The sequence below is a fragment of the Melospiza georgiana genome, chromosome 12 (genome assembly GCF_028018845.1).
Source record: "Melospiza georgiana isolate bMelGeo1 chromosome 12, bMelGeo1.pri, whole genome shotgun sequence".
NCBI lineage: Eukaryota > Metazoa > Chordata > Aves > Passeriformes > Passerellidae > Melospiza > Melospiza georgiana.
Window position 1 is genome coordinate 1,075,343 of NC_080441.1, and position 17,443 is coordinate 1,092,785.

General features: G+C 53.0%; 1 protein-coding gene across 4 annotated transcripts in view; it reads left to right on the forward strand.

Annotated features, from left to right (window-relative positions):
- PCDH19 (protocadherin 19) overlaps positions 1-17,443 on the forward strand; it is a 62,035-nt gene that overhangs the window by 17,451 nt on the left and 27,141 nt on the right. For 3 of the 4 annotated variants that reach the window (XR_009115116.1, XR_009115115.1, XM_058032624.1), the window contains exons 3-4: positions 12,308-12,366; positions 16,065-16,237. Coding sequence is in view for 2 of the 4 variants with exons in the window: in XM_058032624.1 (XP_057888607.1) it covers positions 12,308-12,366; positions 16,065-16,237 (232 nt within the window). In the remaining 2 variants the exon portion in view is untranslated. The remainder of the gene's footprint in view (positions 1-12,307; positions 12,367-16,064; positions 16,238-17,443) is intronic. The other variant, XM_058032626.1, reaches the window with a different exon arrangement.

The following is a 17,443-nucleotide window of genomic DNA, read 5'->3' on the forward strand; positions in this document are numbered from 1 at the left end:
CATGAGACAGGCTGGGTTTGGAAACTTTTTGGGTGTCTCTGTTCATGGACCATCTCCAGTGGTGGCAGCTGGCCCTGCAGCGGTGCAGGAGGCAGCTGGGTGGCTGTCCTGGCTCCACCCAGCGCTTGGGTGTTTTGGGTATTTTGGGTATTTTGGGTATTTTGGGTGTTTTGGGTATTTTGGGTATTTTGGGTGTTTTCTGTCTCCCCCTCGTCCCGCCACGCTGTCTGCAGGCAGAGCAGCCACAGGCTGGATGTGGTCCCAGCTCTCCATGTTGGGGATGTGGCTGTGTCCATTTGCTGGCTGCTGCGTGACTCATGTAATCACCATGCGAAATGCATCATTCATAAACTGTTTAGCGTGACCTTTTGTACAGTAGCACTAATTATTATTATCACAGAAGCCCAGTAAACTAGACTAGTAATTATCAGGGATTTATTTGAATGGACAGCTAAGCTATTCTTGGCAAGTTAGTCAAAGCAGTTGTCATGACAGCCACACAAATGTGTCTTATGAATTGGGTTAATTAGGGTAATTAATAACTGTTGTTTTGCCCTTTTTAACAAGGTATTGCTGAGACACTATCAAAAAATAGCAATTGTACCTAACAGAAATAGTCTTATTTTAGCAGCAGCCCTCACATCACAAAACAGAAGCAGTAAATACCTGTTGGGTTGTTGTTTCACAAAGAAATGTGCCATCCAACCTTGTCTTTGAGAAAAAGCAGGGGGTTAGAGGCTCTGCTGTAATTTTTCTGTTGTGCTTCCCCTCCTGGGCCATATTACCAAGAAATTGATCATCATCCTCGCCGATATTATCATTATTTATTGCAGTGCTGTGCTGCGCTGAGCCGCTGTCACAGAGAGGTCAGGGCAGTCACGGGTGGTCAGGGCAGTCCCAAGGTGCTCCTGTCAGTGGGAGCAGGCTCCACAAGGACTCGGAGCCAATTTTAAAGTTGTGGCCATAAATTAGAGCAGTTCTGCTGATGCATCGTCACCGTCGTCATCAGGACAGCAGGTGCCAAAGCGCCGCGTCCTCGCTCGGCAGAGCATCTGCTGCCTCTGAAAGGAGCTTCTGCTGAATGCAGGCATTTGCTTCTCTGAGAGCCTCAGAGGATCCTGGGCTGGAAGAGACCCACACGGATCCTGGGCTGAGAGAGACCCACAGGGATCCTGAGCTGAGAGAGACCCACAAGGATCCTGAGCTGAGAGAGACCCACAGGGATCCTGAGCTGAGAGAGACCCACAGGGATCCTGAGCTCAGAGAGACCCACAGGGATCCTGAGCTCAGAGAGACCCACAGGGATCCTGAGCTCAGAGAGACCCACAGGGATCCTGAGCTCAGAGAGACCCACAGGGATCCTGAGCTCAGAGAGACCCACACGGATCCTGAGCTGAAAGAGACCCACAGGGATCCTGAGCTGAAAGGACCCACAGGGATCCTGAGCTGAAAGGACCCACAGGGATCCTGAGCTGAGAGAGACCCACAGGGATCCTGAGCTGAAAGAGACACACAGGGATCCTGAGCTGAGAGAGACCCACAGGGATCCTGAGCTCAGAGAGACCCACACGGATCCTGAGCTCAGAGAGACCCACAAGGATCCTGAGCTGGAAGAGACCCACAGGGATCCTGAGCTGAGAGAGACCCACAGGGATCCTGGGCTGGAAGAGACCCACAGGGATCCTGAGCTGAGAGAGACCCACAGGGATCCTGAGCTGAGAGAGACCCACAGGGATCCTGAGCTCAGAGAGACCCACAGGGATCCTGAGCTCAAAGAGACCCACAAGGATCCTGGAACCCAGCTCCTGGCTCCCTCCAAAAGCAAAACCATGATTGTGGTGCTTGTTGTTGATACTGAGTAATGGTAATTAAAGCTCTTAATAGCCAAATAGCATCAAAAAGCCTCAAAAGGAACAAAAGCCATAGTGCTCATCTCAGGGAGCACCCTGGGCACCCTTGGTGGCCTCACAGTGGGCTGCAGCCTGTGATGGGTGATGGTCCTGTCCCACTGGACCCACCGGCTGCTTTCAGCACTGTCTCTCCAAGGACTGCAAGAATTGGTGCTGATTATTAAAAATGACCCAAGATTATGGATGCAACTGAGGAATATTATGTAAGTTTTGTAGAAAAATGACCTGAATAGATGAGTGAAGGCTCGGGCTGGTTCTCCAGCTGCACTGAGCTCTGTCTATTTATATCACCCCTGGGCTTTCCAAGCCCTCTTTTAACTAAAGCTCATTTGATAACGCATGTCTTTTAAAAAGAAAATAATAATAATAAAAAAAGGAGGAATAAAGAAGAAAGAAGGAAAGGAGGAAAAAAAACCTAAAGAAAAGCACCTCTATGGAGAAGGTAGGGTTTTAATGAAGAAATATTTTATACTATTCTCCTACAACCTTAGGGCTAATAGCCTGGAACTGGTACTTTGGCTCCTTAAAAAGCCCAACAAGACAAGCCAATTACGGCCTCTGAAACATTTTTATTTTTAGTTCCTTGTAATAGCAATTTATCCTCGGCCATGGTACATTAACTGGAAGGAACAAGAAGTAGTAAGGTTTTGGCATCTTTGTAATAACCAAGGGGCTGTGTTTACCAGGCTGTTACTAATGTGGGGTGGCTGTGGGCAGGGTGGGGATGGGAGAGGGCACCCAGGCTGAGCTCCATCCCCTCGTGTGGTGAGGCTGTGTTGTCATTCATTCATTTCCCTGCAGTTTGTTGTGGGAGAGCACAGGCTCCTGCTAGCTGAGTTCCTCGGTCTCTGCTGGCCCAGAGCTGGTGGCTTGGCTCAGAGGGGCTGTACAGAGGGTGCTGCAGTGTCCCCAGGGATGCTGGGGCTGGTGGCACCTTTGGGACGGGCTGGGCTGAGCAAAGCCAGCTTCACATCCCCTCCCCGTGCAGCTGAGACAGCGATGGCAGTGGGAGCAAGGCCAGTCCTGCTGGGATTTGCTGCCAGCCTCATGGCTGCAGGGAGATTCTGTGGGCTGGAGAGCCGTGTTTTCCTGCACCAGTAGGGAAAAAAGCATTAAAATAGGGGAAAACTGGTTTTGATAAAGAGTTTTGTTGTGAGCGAAATCCCCCGGAGGCTTCGAGTGGGAGCTGCCTGAGGCTATCCTGATTGCAAGCCTTCCCATGCAATTGCAGATAAACACTGAGAATGATAAAACCACGAGCACAGGACAGGGTTTGTCTGGCTTTGATTATCTGCCAGGGTGGGGGGATTGCAGCTGAAGCCAGGCAGGAGCTGCTGCTGCTGCAGAGGTGCCAGGGCTGGGTCTGGGTGCCCATGCCCCTGTGCCAGGGGCAAGCCTGGCACCAGCTCTGGCCTCTGGTGATGCCATGGCAGGAGGATGCTGGGGCTGCGTGGGTTGGGAAGCTCTGTCTGCCTGCCCAAAAACCAGAATAAATGGGGTTTGCTCTGGGAAATGGGGCAGGGCCAGGGTCCCTGTGGCCCCTGAGTGCCCCAGGGCTGGTGCATGCTCGGGGGGCATCCCCTGGCTCTGATGTGCCAAGCCGGCAGCACCATCTCACGCCTTCCCTATTTTTAACTCAGCTGCAATGGTTTTTGGGTTTTGGTTTTTCTTTTTTTTCCCTCCTCCTTTTTGCAGTGACAAATCTGTGATTTCTCCTGTTCCCTACAAAATGCATTGGCCTGACCTGCCACTCCAGAAGGTGAATGACAGGGAGTTTTATTTAGCCCTGGAGATGGGAACATTTATAAAAAGGTTCTTCTGTTATATTTGTTTTCATTCCTAATGGCAGGAGGCAGGGAAAGGACAGTTCTGAAGGGTTTCTTTAACAAATCTCCAAGTCATGCCCCATCACCCTGGGCCTGCTGATTAGATCCAGATTGTTTCTCTCACTGCCTAGGGAGGGGTGCAGTGTGTGCTGGGAGCTGCAAGTGTGGATCCATTGCACATCTGAAAGTGCAGGTACAATGGGAAAACCCCTTTCTGTCAGGTTTATTGGCTGTTACATCCCTGCAGGGAGCTTTCCTGTGCAGGAGGCTGTGCCCCATCCGTGGGCACAGGGAGGGAGGCATTGCCCCTGCTGCCCCCAGTCCCTCCTGTCCCAGCCAGGGCGGCTGCCAGGGCATCACCAGCCCCTGCTGCTCTTGGCCCCTGTGAGAACGTGTCTGGATGCTGCTCTCCAGATAGCCTGCCCCACTTTTGGGTCAGTATTTTGCTTTTCAATAGATTTTGAGGAATGGTGCCAAGCAGCTATCTGCTGTGATGGTTCCAATGGAGGACCCCTGTGCCATGCCCCCCAAAAGCTTTGGGGTTATAGATACCACGTGGATGTAAGGTAGATGTTTCGGGATTTTTGCTCTTCACAACTGTAGATTTCTATCTGCTGGCAAATCCAGCCCGGTGACACAGTTTGTGACTTTGTGGGGTGTAATTTTTGGCTTTGTTGTGTGCTGCTGCTCCTGGATTCAATCTGAGTTTTTAATCCTATACCTCTTTTTCAAAATCACATCTCAGCAGCAGCTTTTCTCTTGCCTCCCATCCATTTTCAAACAAGAAATGACAAAGCCTGTGTTTATTTGGGGAGGGGACAGGAGTTCAGCGTGGATTAGTGGGATGCTTGCACTGTAATAGAGTCTGGCTTGATACTGCTGCTTAGTCTGATGAGAGGAGTGATGCTAAAGGATGAACTCTCCCAGTGATTTCTCTGCAGTGCTTTTTATTTCATCAAGAGAAAATGGAGGCTGGACTCAGTTCCTCCAGTGTTTAATAATGTCCATCATAACGGAATGCCCTTTATTTAAGCTGCACTAGTAATTAGAGGCTTGGTGGTGTTAAGTAGCCATAGAGTCTGGCTCTGAGGAATGTTCATTGTACCTCATTAAATTTGGAATTACTACTTAAAAGGCCAGAAATAAATATTCTGTTTATATTTTGGGGCCAGTAAATCTAAATGGATGCTGTGTTTGCACATCCTCGTCTCTGCTCGTTCCTGCTGAAGTGAGCCAGGCACTGCTCCAGTAGGCTGAGGCAGCAATCAGTCTGCAAAACAGCCTAACCCCAAACCCAGAGCCGGTTTTATTGATCAAGGGTAGGAAAATGATCTGCTGTATTACATCTAATTATAAACCATCAATATCAGATCTAGATGCACTTACTGGTTCCGAGGCACTGCACTGTAGCTCACAGTTGGCAGGCTCCTGTAGGAGAAGCTCTGTCAGAGCTGGGTGTGGGCAGAGGGCTGCAGAGGGACATGCCAGAGGCCAGGTCCTTCCTGCTCTTCCAGGTGATGGTTCCTCAATGCTCTTTAAGGGCTGAGTTGCTTCACGTGTTCCTTCTGTCCTGCTGGGGCTGTTAGAGGTGTGTCCTGCTCCTGTGCCCCCTCCTGGCTTGTGCTGCAGTGCCCATGGGGTGGCTGGAGCTGCTGATGGGTGCCAGTGGCCAGATGGGTCCTTTCCAAAGGTGCTGACCCTGCAGGGGTGTCAGAGGAACAGCACAGGGACACGTGGTGGGTTCCTTGCTGTGATCTCTGGGCATCGCTCCCACACTGCATCTGTCAGTGTTTGCTGATTTTCCCCCATGGTGGAAGCCCCGGTGGCTGTTTGGTGGGGTTTGCACTGGTGTTTAGCCCAAAGCCTTGGGCTGCTGCTGCTCCCAAAGCTCTGACACCCACCGTGCCAGGAGGTGCCACTGTGGGGGGATCAGGGCCTGGGGACAGGGGTTTGGCATCTCCCAGCTGTGCGTGGCTCTGGGTGCCAGAGCAGGAGCAGAGCTCCTCTCATGGGTCAGGACCTGCACCTGGTCATGGTCCTGGCCCTGACCCTGCTCTGGGGCAGAGGAGGGCTGGGAGCACAGGGCTAATTACTAATTATGATCCATCACACACAACGGGAGAAATCTGTCCTGACGTCCTTTGAGTGCGCTCCCAGCCCGGAGCTGGATCTGCTGGGTCTGTGCTGCTGTGCAGAGAGACACCAGCCCTGGATCTGCTGGGTCTGTGTGCAGAGGGACACCAGCCCTGGATCTGATGGATCTCTGTGCAGGGGGACACCAGCCCTGGATCTGATGGATCTGTGTGCAGGGGGACACCAGCCCTGGATCTGCTGGGTGTGTGTGCAGGGGGACACCAGCCCTGGATCTGCTGGATCTCTGTGCAGAGAGACACCAGCCCTGGATCTCTGTGCAGGGGGACACCAGCCCTGGATCTGATGGATCTCTGTGCAGAGGGACACCAGCCCTGGATCTGATGGATTTCTGTGCAGGGGGACACCAGCCCTGGATCTGATGGATCTCTGTGCAGAGGGACACCAGCCCTGGATCTGCTGGGTCTGTGTGCAGGGGGACACCAGCCCTGGATCTGCTGGGTCTCTGTGCAGGGGGACACCAGCCCTGGATCTGCCTCTCCTGTTGGTGTGCAGAGGAACACCAGCCCTGTGGCTGGGTGTGAGAACATCAACCCCAGCCTGGCTGCTCCTCTGGCCCATGGGCTCCATCCCAGTGCTCCATCCCAGTGCTCCATCCCAGTGCTCCTTGGGCTTTCCCACTGCGCCTGCTCCCTGTGGGAAGGAGTCTCAGACCTCTTCCTTGTTTCCCATGGGCTAAATAAGCAGCTTGCTAAATGATAATGACTTTCCCTCATTGCTGATGCATACTTCATTTGACCTGGTCCCTACTTTGAAATTTTCACTGTTTCCCGAGTGCAGCTGGAGCGTTCTTATTTAATTTGCATGAATTTTGTATCACCCACAATGTAATTCAAACCATAAGAATTAAATGCTGGTGAGATCTCCTAACAGGCAGCATCAGTTCTATTGCAGATGCTGGAGCCTGAGATTGAGTGGCCCATGGAGAGCAGGACTGAGGATACACAAGGACCAGGAGAAGTGCTCTTACAAGCCCTACCCTGCCCAGCAGGGAGGCCCAGTGGACTTTGGGGGACAATTTGCCATTTCTGTGGTCCCCAGTGATGCCTGCAGCACAGAGGGGAGTCAGGAGACTGCTGCTCTGGGTGGAGATGTGCAGCTTGGAGCAGAGGATGAGGAGCCGTCGATGTTTCTGGAGCATTTTGTGAAACCAAAAGGAGAGATGCACATTGCAGCCTTGGAGAAAGGTCCGCTTTGTTTTTTAATAATAAAGGGTGACATGCAAGCTTTATTAACAAGGCATGTAGGGGAAAAAAGGCTCAAGGGATAACCCTGAAAAAGTGGTGCTAAATGTGTCATTTTTATGAAGCTGATTTTGTGAAGAGTCCCTACATGCTTTGGCAGGAGGTTGCAGCAGGTTTACAGTAATTTGTGGAAAGACAGAAATGTTTTCACCCTGAAGTGAGAAGAAGGGCAAAAAATCCCTGTGTGGAGATGCTTTAGAGCCACGTTCTGAGGCAGGGCTGGCAGATGGATGGATACCTGTCACTTTGGGTAGGCAGAGATGGCTCCAGCTCCAAACAGCCATGGACTGTGCTGGGGGCTGATGGGCAGGAACCAAAGCCTTTATCGAGAGCCTGCATCCACCTGCCGTGGAGAAAGCTGGATTGTCACCTCTGTGCAGTTTGGTTTGAAAGATATCCCACATCTGAAACTGCTGAAAGGAGGAAGAGTGATACAGAGCCAGCTGCCAGGCATTGCCCTGAGGCGAGCAGGCTGCAGGGACACCCCTGTGCTGCTCCCAGGCTGCTGGCACGGGCCAGGACCCATCCCTGACACCCTGCAGTGACCGTGCCAGCATCCTCTGTGTGTGCAGTGCTGCTGGTGCCCAGAGCAGCATCCCCTGTGTGTGCAGCCCTGCTGGTGCCCAGAGCAGCCTCCTCTGTGTGTCCAGTGCTGCTGGTGCCCAGAGCAGCCTCCTCTGTGTGTCCAGTGCTGCTGGTGCCCAGAGCAGCATCTCCTGTCTGTGCAGCCCTGCTGGTGCCCAGAGCAGCCTCCTCTGTGTGTGCAGTGCTGCTGGTGCCCAGAGCAGCCTCCTCTGTGTGTCCAGCCCTGCACAGAGCTGCTGGTGCCCAGAGCAGCATCTCCTGTCTGTGCAGCCCTGCTGGTGCCCAGAGCAGCCTCCTCTGTGTGTCCAGTGCTGCTGGTGCCCAGAGCAGCCTCCCCTGTCTGTGCAGCCCTGCTGGTGCCCAGAGCAGCCTCCTCTGTGTGTCCAGTGCTGCTGGTGCCCAGAGCAGCCTCCCCTGTCTGTGCAGCCCTGCTGGTGCCCAGAGCAGCATCCCCTGTCTGTGCAGCCCTGCTGGTGCCCAGAGCAGCCTCCTCTGTGTGTGCAGTGCTGCTGGTGCCCAGAGCAGCCTCCTCTGTGTGTCCAGTGCTGCTGGTGCCCAGAGCAGCCTCCTCTGTGTGTGCAGTGCTGCTGGTGCCCAGAGCAGCATCCTCTGTCTGTCCAGTGCTGCTGGTGCCCAGAGCAGCCTCCCCTGTCTGTGCAGCCCTGCTGGTGCCCAGAGCAGCCTCCTCTGTGTGTCCAGTGCTGCTGGTGCCCAGAGCAGCCTCCCCTGTCTGTGCAGCCCTGCTGGTGCCCAGAGCAGCCTCCTCTGTGTGTGCAGTGCTGCTGGTGCCCAGAGCAGCCTCCTCTGTGTGTGCAGTGCTGCTGGTGCCCAGAGCAGCATCCTCTGTCTGTCCAGTGCTGCTGGTGCCCAGAGCTGCTGCTGCCCTTCCTGCTGGCACTGCCTGAGTTCCTGCTGAGGTGCCTTTGGATGCTTTATTTTATGGTTTATTTCTGGTTTATTTCTGTTTCCAAGGCAGGGAGTGAGCAGTCCTTAGAGCAGTGCCCTGGTGCTCACAGACCCTTTGCTGTCGGGGAAGTCCTCCCATCGATATTCAGAGTTACACTGATGTTTGTACATCTTTTTTTTTTTTTTTTAATTTAATGGAATTGGCAGTCCTCAACCAAAAGCAACCGCTAGGGGAAAAAAAGAAAGTGTAACATTTCCCTCCCGATTGCTCAGTTTGCAGTGTGTCTGTTGTTATATTTATATTTGTGTTGCTAAGGCAGCGGTTAAGAGCCTTTTTCAAATTAGGCACTGGTAAGCTTTGGGCAAGCCAGGGCTCTCTTTGGCAGTGCCACCAACACGTCTGCATCTGGAAAGCAAGGACAGCCCTGTCCCTGGAGGACAGCAGGGCTCCTCTCCTCCAGGAGAAATGCAGGCTGGGGCCTCAGGCTTCGTGCAAGGTGTTCCTCAGCGTCTCCCAGCGTCTGGGATGTGTTGTTTATTCTTGGCACGGCAGCCGTGGGGCTGATGGTGACAAGTGTGAGCATCCTTTCTTCAGTTGCAGCGAGGAGATGAGAGCTGCCAGCATGTCTGGGAGGTGCTCCTGTGCCTGGCTCTGAACATGGAAAGCAGAGGCTGGACTTGGGGCTGGGCTCCCCTTTGATTCCTGCAGGAGTGATGCTGATTAGTGAGAAAGTGACAGTTCATTTGCTTTTGCCAAAATAATGAAGAAGATGAGGGCCAGCCTCTCAGTGATGCACTTGATGAAGAGCGCGCTTTCATCGGTGCCAGCCAGCCTTACCTTTTCCCTCTTTTTTGTGCTTTGACTTTGTTCTTTGGGTCTCATTAAGAGAGGGAGTGGATCCTTTCCCAATTAAAATGTTGACATGTCGAAGACGCTCTCCTTTCCCATCATTTTGCCTCTGTTTGTGAGTGGTTGCACCTTGCAGGATGAACTAGAATTAAATCAAGTGAACTTTGATTGAATAATGCAAGCTGTAAAGCAACCCTTCTCCATGAAAAATCTCTTTTTTTAAAATTTTTTTTCTGGTTTGATCCCCTAGTCTGCATGGAGATAACCTTGACAGATAATCCCATGGCTAAGTAAAGAAAAGGGCTGGAGGGAAGGATGAGCACCCTTGTGCCAGCATGGGCAGCACAGGCAGCTCTCACCTCTGGGGGTGCAGGGAAGAGGATTTCCCATCCTTGTGGCCGTGTCACTCCTCGTTCTGCCTGAAATCTGGAAGTAATTATCATGACTTGTGCAGTGTCCAGCGGCGGGGGAGTTCCAGGCCTGGGAACGGATGCTGTGTCCAGCCCTCAGAGCCCTTTTTTTGTTCTGTGTGCATGTGGGGGTTCCACAGTGCTGCAGAGCGTCCTGAGCAGGGATGGAGCACGAGCACACAGGAAGGACATTTCTCCAGTCCATTGAACAGAAATCATGGGGAATTTGCTCCTTGGTGAACCAGCTGAGCCTGGATATGGGCTTTGGTTGTGGTTTGAAATCAGCAGCAAAGCTCCCAGGATGTTGTTCTGATGGGGATTTAGTGCCAGCTCTGTGTCTGTGCTGTGGCAGTTTGATGGCAGCACATGTGGTGTCTCCTGAGCCTCTGGGATTTTGGTGGCAGTGGTCTGACTTTCCCTGGGGTGTTCCTTGCCCCTGAAGCCTTGGCCATGCAGTGTCCATGCTCTGAGTGTTTTAAAGCTCTTCAGTGACCTGTACATACTGGAATTTGCTGTCTGCATCCTCTCCCCCAGCTGTTCCTCTCCTGGCATTCCCAGGGCTGTGCACACACAGGGATGGAGCTGATGGAGCAGGGGTGGGTGCAGGGCTCTCCCTGCTGCTGGGGATGCAGGGATGGAGCCAGCTGAGCCTCTGGGCTTGTGATCCCTCATCTGCCAGTGCTGGGTGGTGGGGGCTCCCCACCCTCTGAGGATTGTGCCAAAAATGGCTTCCATCCCTTCTGCCATCCATTGCTTGGCTGCTCTCAGCCCATTTGCAGGGCTGGGGGCTGCTGTGGGACTCCCTTGAGATGGCAGCCCTGGGACAGACGGACAAACACAGGGCCAGGTGATTTCTGTGGTGCTGAGGTTCTCAGTATCATATATAACCCACTCCCTTGAGATGGCAGCTCCAGGACAGACGGACAAACACAGGGCCAGGTGATTTCTGTGGTGCTGAGGTTCTCAGGTACCATATGTAACCCACTCCCTTGGCATGGACAGACGGACAAACCCAGGCCAGGTGATTCCTGTGCTGTTTAGGTTCTCGGTATCATATATAACCCACTCCCTTGGCATGGCAGCCCCGGGACAGACGGACAAACCCAGGCCAGGTGATTCCTGTGCTGTTTGGGTTCTCAGGTATCACACGCTTTGAGAGTCCGTGTGTCTGTCTGTTCTGAGCTCTCAGCACCCGAGGCACCGGCAGGAGCAGGGATGCAGGAGTGCAGACCCGTGGTGTGTGCAGTAAATCTGCAGCGTGGCTCCCCAGCAGTAATTACTGTGTGCAGCAATAGCAGAGCTGTGCTCAGCTCCCCCGGCCCGCTGCTCCTCGCCTGCCTCTCTCTGGGAGGTTCCTGTTTGGTAAATTGGACCTTGTGCTGTGTTCCAGCAAAGGTTACACTTGGCCAGGGCTGCCTGTGCTTTATGGTCTTGGCAGAGCCGTGGAACCTCTGCTGGGGCACGATTGGATTTCACATCGGGCTCTGCTGCAGCGGCCCCTCTCCCTGCATCCTGCCGTTGTGACTACGTTAGCAGCAGACTCTGCTTTCCTCTATTTATTGAGACATTAAAGATGCATGCATTTATTTTTACCGTGTTCTTAATTGCCATAAAAACAGGCCGTGGCATCCCAGAGCAGCTCTTTGGGGAGGAGAGCAGCCACGGGGCGAGGAGCAGCATGGCACGGAGGAGGCAGGGCCGGGGCAGGGGGATGCTCCCTTGTCTGTCCTGGGAGGATGCTGCTCTTGTCCTGGAGGGAGGGGAGCAGAGCACAGCCTGCTCCTCCTGCTGCCAGCACCAGAGCCCCAGGGCTGTGTAATCTGAGGTTAAAAGATGTGTTTCAAGTGCAGAACGAGTTGGTGGGTTTTTCTTGCAAGTAACAACTCCTTTGACTTTTCTCCCCTTCTTTTACTCCCCTCCAACTTTTAAGCATGTCGCCCATTGTTTGCTTTTTTATTAATAACAGAGCCCACTGTCTCTGCAAATGAAATGATGTAAAACAAAGAAAAGTGCCCGCATTAAATTCTCCGGCAGGGGATTACCTTGCTGGCATTTACATATCTATGCAATAAATATTTTAACATGTTAATTATACACTAATAAGAAAAATACCTTTTGAACTTTCAGTCAAATTGACACACACAGAACGGAGTCCATCAGGGAATTAAAAGCAATTAGTTTTGTAACTGAGCATAGCCACATTGTTTCTTCTCTGCAAATTGTTCTGTGGTCACCAGCCAGCTTTTTTACTGGTGAAAGTTGGTGGAGAGACTGACAGGTGCTGGGATTTTCCATCTCTGTCCTGCTCCCAGGGGCCTGTGCCATCATGGGATGCTCCTTCCCTCCCCAAAGGTTTCATCCTGGCTCTTCCCACTCATGAGAAATCTGACTTGTAACCATCTCCGTTTTCTTTTCCTCCTTGCAGACTGAGAACTACTCCTTTGATTCCAACTACGTGAACAGCAGAGCTCATTTAATAAAAAGGTACGTGGGCTTGCTTGGAGGGCTTGCTTTGCCCAGCCAGATCCCAGGGGTTTAATGTTCTTTCATGCTGCCTTATATACTACTTGCTTATTTTAATATGCAAAACTTTTTAAGAGTAATAATTTGCTTTTAAAACAGTACTTATTTACCATTAAGTCCCATTGCTCATGGTTTGCAGTAAAGGAAATATTTTTTTCCTTCTCATTGGCTTCTTCATGCTGGGAAGGTGCAGTAAGTGAGGTAGAGTGCTGTTACCCTGACAACTTTCAAATTCTGAGAGTTTATTCCATTTGAACGCACAGGAATAAAAGGATAGATTTGGGTGGTGAGATCTCCCTGCCATGTGAGGCGGGGAAAATTAAAAAAACACCAAGTTGTTTGGGGGCAGGTAATTGGGTTGGATGCAGCTCGTGGCTCACTGGTTTAGTTTGAATACCGAGGCAAACCGCACTTGGCCGGGCTGAGTTTTCCCGTGTGTAAAAGGAAACAATCAGTTCAACTGCAGCCTGGCTGTCACCCTTGGGGAAACAGAGCCCTTTGGGGGGAACGCTGCTCTCCTCAGAGCCCGGCAGTGTGAGGGATTGTCTCTGGGGTTTCACACCGGGGTTACCCCGCTGAGCCCTGCTGGGCTGTGCTAGCCCAGAGGTGAGCATCGCCCAGGGGCAGGAGGCTCAGGAAGGGACATGTATTGACCCAGCGTGGTCAGTGCTCCTCACAGGGCCGCAGGAACGGCTCCCTGCACAGCAGCAGGGTGCAGGATGGGCCCAGCAGCTCCTTGCCCACCTCCCTGCTCTCCCCAGGGCCTGGCCAGGGTGTGTTGGGACCAAGCCACGGCCGTGCCCGTGCCCAGCCCAGCTGTGCTCGTGACTCTGCAGAAGCCATCACTGAAACAGGGGTTTTACAGAGAGCAGAGGCCAGCCCTGAGCTGCTGAGATCTGGTCTGAGCAGTAAAAATACCCAATTATGTGCCTGGCTGAGAGCCCATTCGTTTACACCTTAGCAGCCCCAGCAGCGAGGGGCAGCGAGCGCGTTCAGCTGCGGAGGGCAGGTGTGTGTGCCCGAGTGCCCGTGCTCTTTAACCATGCTAACGGGACACTGAGAGAGCTGGCTGCCAGAGGGCCTTCTGGCACACTGAGAAACCCCAAATCCATTAATCTTTGCCTGCTCCCACCTCAGATAAAGGCAGCAGCACTCACCTGTGCAGGGGGCTGACTCTGTGCCTGTATTGTTTGGGAGATGCTGCTGCTGCTGGTTCCCCCAGACCTGCCCATGCTTTGGGAAGTGTCAGCCGTGGAGGCACGTCAGGGGCTGCTGCATGACAGTCTGGCTCACTGCAGGGAGGATAAATGCCTTGTAGCACAGTGCATTACGAGCAGCAGCTCCGTGTAGGACAGCGCTTCCCCTGCTCTCTACCTTTGTCTTCTATCTTAAGTACAACGGGTGCCAGGAGTGCTGTGCAGACATCTGAGAGCAAAAAATATTCTCTGTAACACACTGTGGCATCATTTTCATCCTTTGCCTTTATGAAGATGTTGTAGTTCTGCTATCTTTGGTGAGTGAATCTTCTCAAATCCAGCACTTAATTAATCTATTTGTACTTTTCCTGTGTTGTCTGCCTGCCTCTCCCGCTCATCTACACTCACACAAATGAATTGTAGATTTGTAGTGCTTTCTTAACTTAAAAATCTTTGATGTCACCTGGAATCAAAGTCAGCGGCTTCAGTAGGGACATCTTTATTTAAAAGGTAGTGTTTGAAGGTTTACCAATTTATATGTATTTCAGAGCTCCCCCCTCGTGTGCTTTTGCAGAGCATTAGATGGTAGGTGGTCTGCTTGGTTTCCGTGGAGACACAAAAGGGCTTTTCAAAGTAATGAAAATCTCCAGCTCTTTGGGGCTTTGAAGCCCAGGCTGAGGCTTTCCCTGACGTCTCACACCACATCAGCCAGCGAGGAAGTTCAGAGAGGTGGCTGCAGGTGCATCCTCCCAGTGGGGGCAGCTCTGCCATGCCAGGCTGGCTGTGGAAGGGGCACCGGGTGGGTGTCCCCAGGGACACCCTGATGGCTGTGCCACCTGGGTCAGGTGTGTCCCAAGGTGTCCCTGCTGCTCACAGCACCCCTGGTCCTGGGACACGGCCCCTCTCAGGGTGTTGGGGTCCCAAATGCAGCCAAAATGCAGCTCTTCATAGAGTCACAGAGTGGTTGGGATTGGAAGGGACCTTAAAGCCCACCCAGTGCCACCCCTGCCATGGCAGGGACACCTTCCAGGGTGCTCCCAGCCCCATCCAGCCTGGCCTTGGGCACTGCCAGGGATGCAGGGGCAGCCACAGCTGCTCTGGGCACCCTGTGCCAGGGCCTGCCCGCCCTGCCAGGGAACAATTTCTTTCTAATATCTAAATACCATCTCTCTTCTTCTTCCAGTTTAAAGCCATTCCTCTTTGTCCTATCACTATCTGCCTGTGTAAAAAGTCACTCTCCCTCTATTTGTGTGTCCTATCACAATTTGCCCGTGTAAAAAGTTACTCCTCTAGGAACTGAAGAGGCTGTATTCCCAGAACACTGTCCAGGGTGAGCAATCCCAGCTCCCCCAGCCTGTCTTCCCAGGAGCTGCCCTCCCTCCATCCCTCTGGCTGCATTCCAGGGGCTGCTGGGGCTGCTCAGCCCTGGGGAGATCTGGGAGCAGCTCAGTGCTTGGTCCTCCCAGCTTGGCTGTGCTTGCAGAGGATGTCAAGGATGTCTGACTGCGTGTCACATTTCCTTAAAGCTGCGTGAACTTGGACCCACAATCACTGGTTTATTTTTAAAAATCAGAATGCATCATCATGATTAAAAGACACTCCTGTTTCCAGGAAGACTCTTGTTTTTGTGCTTGAAGTGATTAGTACTTGGCTTATAACCTAAAAAAATGAGGTTTAGATCTTGTGTAACTTCAGTATGAGGTAGTGCAGCTTGGGAGAGCCAAGTTGTAGAAGCAGCTCACTTAATGTATATTTTTTAAATTTTATTTCAAATCCTGCTTCACTCTGAGCTTCTGCAAGATGCAGGGCAGCCTGAGGGGTACCCACAGGGGCAGGAGCAGGGGTGGTGCAGGCGGGATGCTGTGTTTTGGGGGGCAGAGGTGCCCGTCAGGGAGTGTCCCCCCAGTCCCTGCCCAGCTCTCTGTGCCTGGCAGTGTCATTGGTGCCACTGGGTGTCACTGGGCATCCCTGGGTGCCACTGGGTATCACTGGGGGGTGTCACTGGGCATCCCTTGGTGCCACTGGGTATCACTGGGGGGTGTCACTGGGCGTCACTGGGTGCCATTGAGTGCCACTGGGTGTCATTGGGTGTCACTGGGTGCTACTGGGTGCCACTGGGTGCCAGTGGGTCACTGGGTGCCAGTGGATGTTACTGGGCATCACTGGGTTTCATTGGGTGTCATTGGATGTCACTGGGTGCCAGTGGATGTTACTGGGCATCACTGGGTGTCACTGGGTGCCACTGGGTGCCAGTGGATGTTACTGGGCATCACTGGGTGTCACTGGGTGTCACTGGGTGCCACTGGGTGTCACTGGGTGCCACTGGGTGTCATTGGGTGCCACTGGGTGTCACTGGGTGCTGGGGGAACACGCACCTCCCATCCCCGCAGCTCTCACTGCAGCACCCCGGGGTGCCAGGGGCCGCCGTGTCCCACCCAGCCAGTGACAGCTGTGTTTCCCCAGCAGCTCCACGTTCAAGGACTTGGAGGGGAACAGCCTGAAGGACAGCGGGCACGAGGAGAGCGACCAGACGGACAGCGAGCACGACGTGCAGCGCGGGCTCTACTGCGACACGGCCGTCAACGACGCGCTCAACACCAGCGTGCCCTCCGTGGGCTCCCAGGGCCCCGAGCAAGGTGAGCCTGTGCCCTGGGGGTGCCCACGGCCCCCGTGCCCCTCTGCTGCCGCCCTGGTGGGTGTGCAGTGAGGGTGCTCAGTGCTTGCTGGGGGTAGCGCTGTGCATCGTCAGAGTGCTGGGTGGATATTAATTGATCTTCACTCCACGCCTGTCAGGTAAACCAGCAGTTGGGATTATCCTCTGCTCACAGGCAGAAAACCTGAGATGTGCCTGACAGTGAGGGAGTGCTGGAGCTGGGATTAGGGCAGGAATTAGGGCGCTGTGCCCAGGGCTGGTCCCTGCCCGACTCCCCTCCGGAGCACCGATGGTTTTCCCATCCCAGCCCTCCATTCCCAGCCCTCCATTCCCAGCCCTCCGATCCCAACCCTCCCAAAGGTCAGCAGAGCACATGGACAACCAGCCAGGCATCCCACAAGGAATTAGCTCAGGCCACTGGGCGAGGTTTGCTTCTTTTGCCCTGCAAAGGTGGCAGCTTTCAGCTCTTCTCGTCCCCGTGTGCAGGGATGGAGCCCTGCTCTGAAGCCAGACTGGTGTTAGCTGGAGGAAGGCAGTCAGAGGAGTTCAGCTGAGCCCAAGTGTCGTTTGTACTTGGGCATGGATGTCGCTTTTAGTGTCTGAGGGATGCAAACAGCCAATGCAAACATCCTGTCTGTTTCAATTAAGGAGGTTCGGTGCTCGGGCGCGGGGGAGCCTCGGGGCACTTGGCTATATCTTGAGATAAGCTGGAGCTGAGGCTCCACTGGAAGCCCCACTGCTAAAAGACTTAAGGATATGAAAACAAAATGCTGTGATTATGAACTGGTCTTCAGCTGTTTAATTCAGTTCATGGTAAACATCATTAAAAGCCTTTGTTTTGCTGTCATAAAAGAGTCAAACGGGGGAGAGAGAGTTCTTGCCATCTGCGGCACCGGGTGTGGGATTTTTCTGGAGATTCTGATGGCTGTATTAATTCTCGATGGAGTCTGTTAAATGGCCACAGTTAACCCTGTGAGACTCCACGAGGAGGGGAACACAGAGGTCACCTACACATTGCACGCTGCCAGCCGCACTAATTGGAGAGGGATGGCATCCGCAGCGATAATGTATTTCCAGACAACCCTACTGTGGCCAAAGATGAAAAAAATTAAACATTTGTATAACTGTACAGTGGCAGTTTAATTCTCTGCGGACCAGCACCGTGTCAGAGAATGCAGGCTGATAGCTA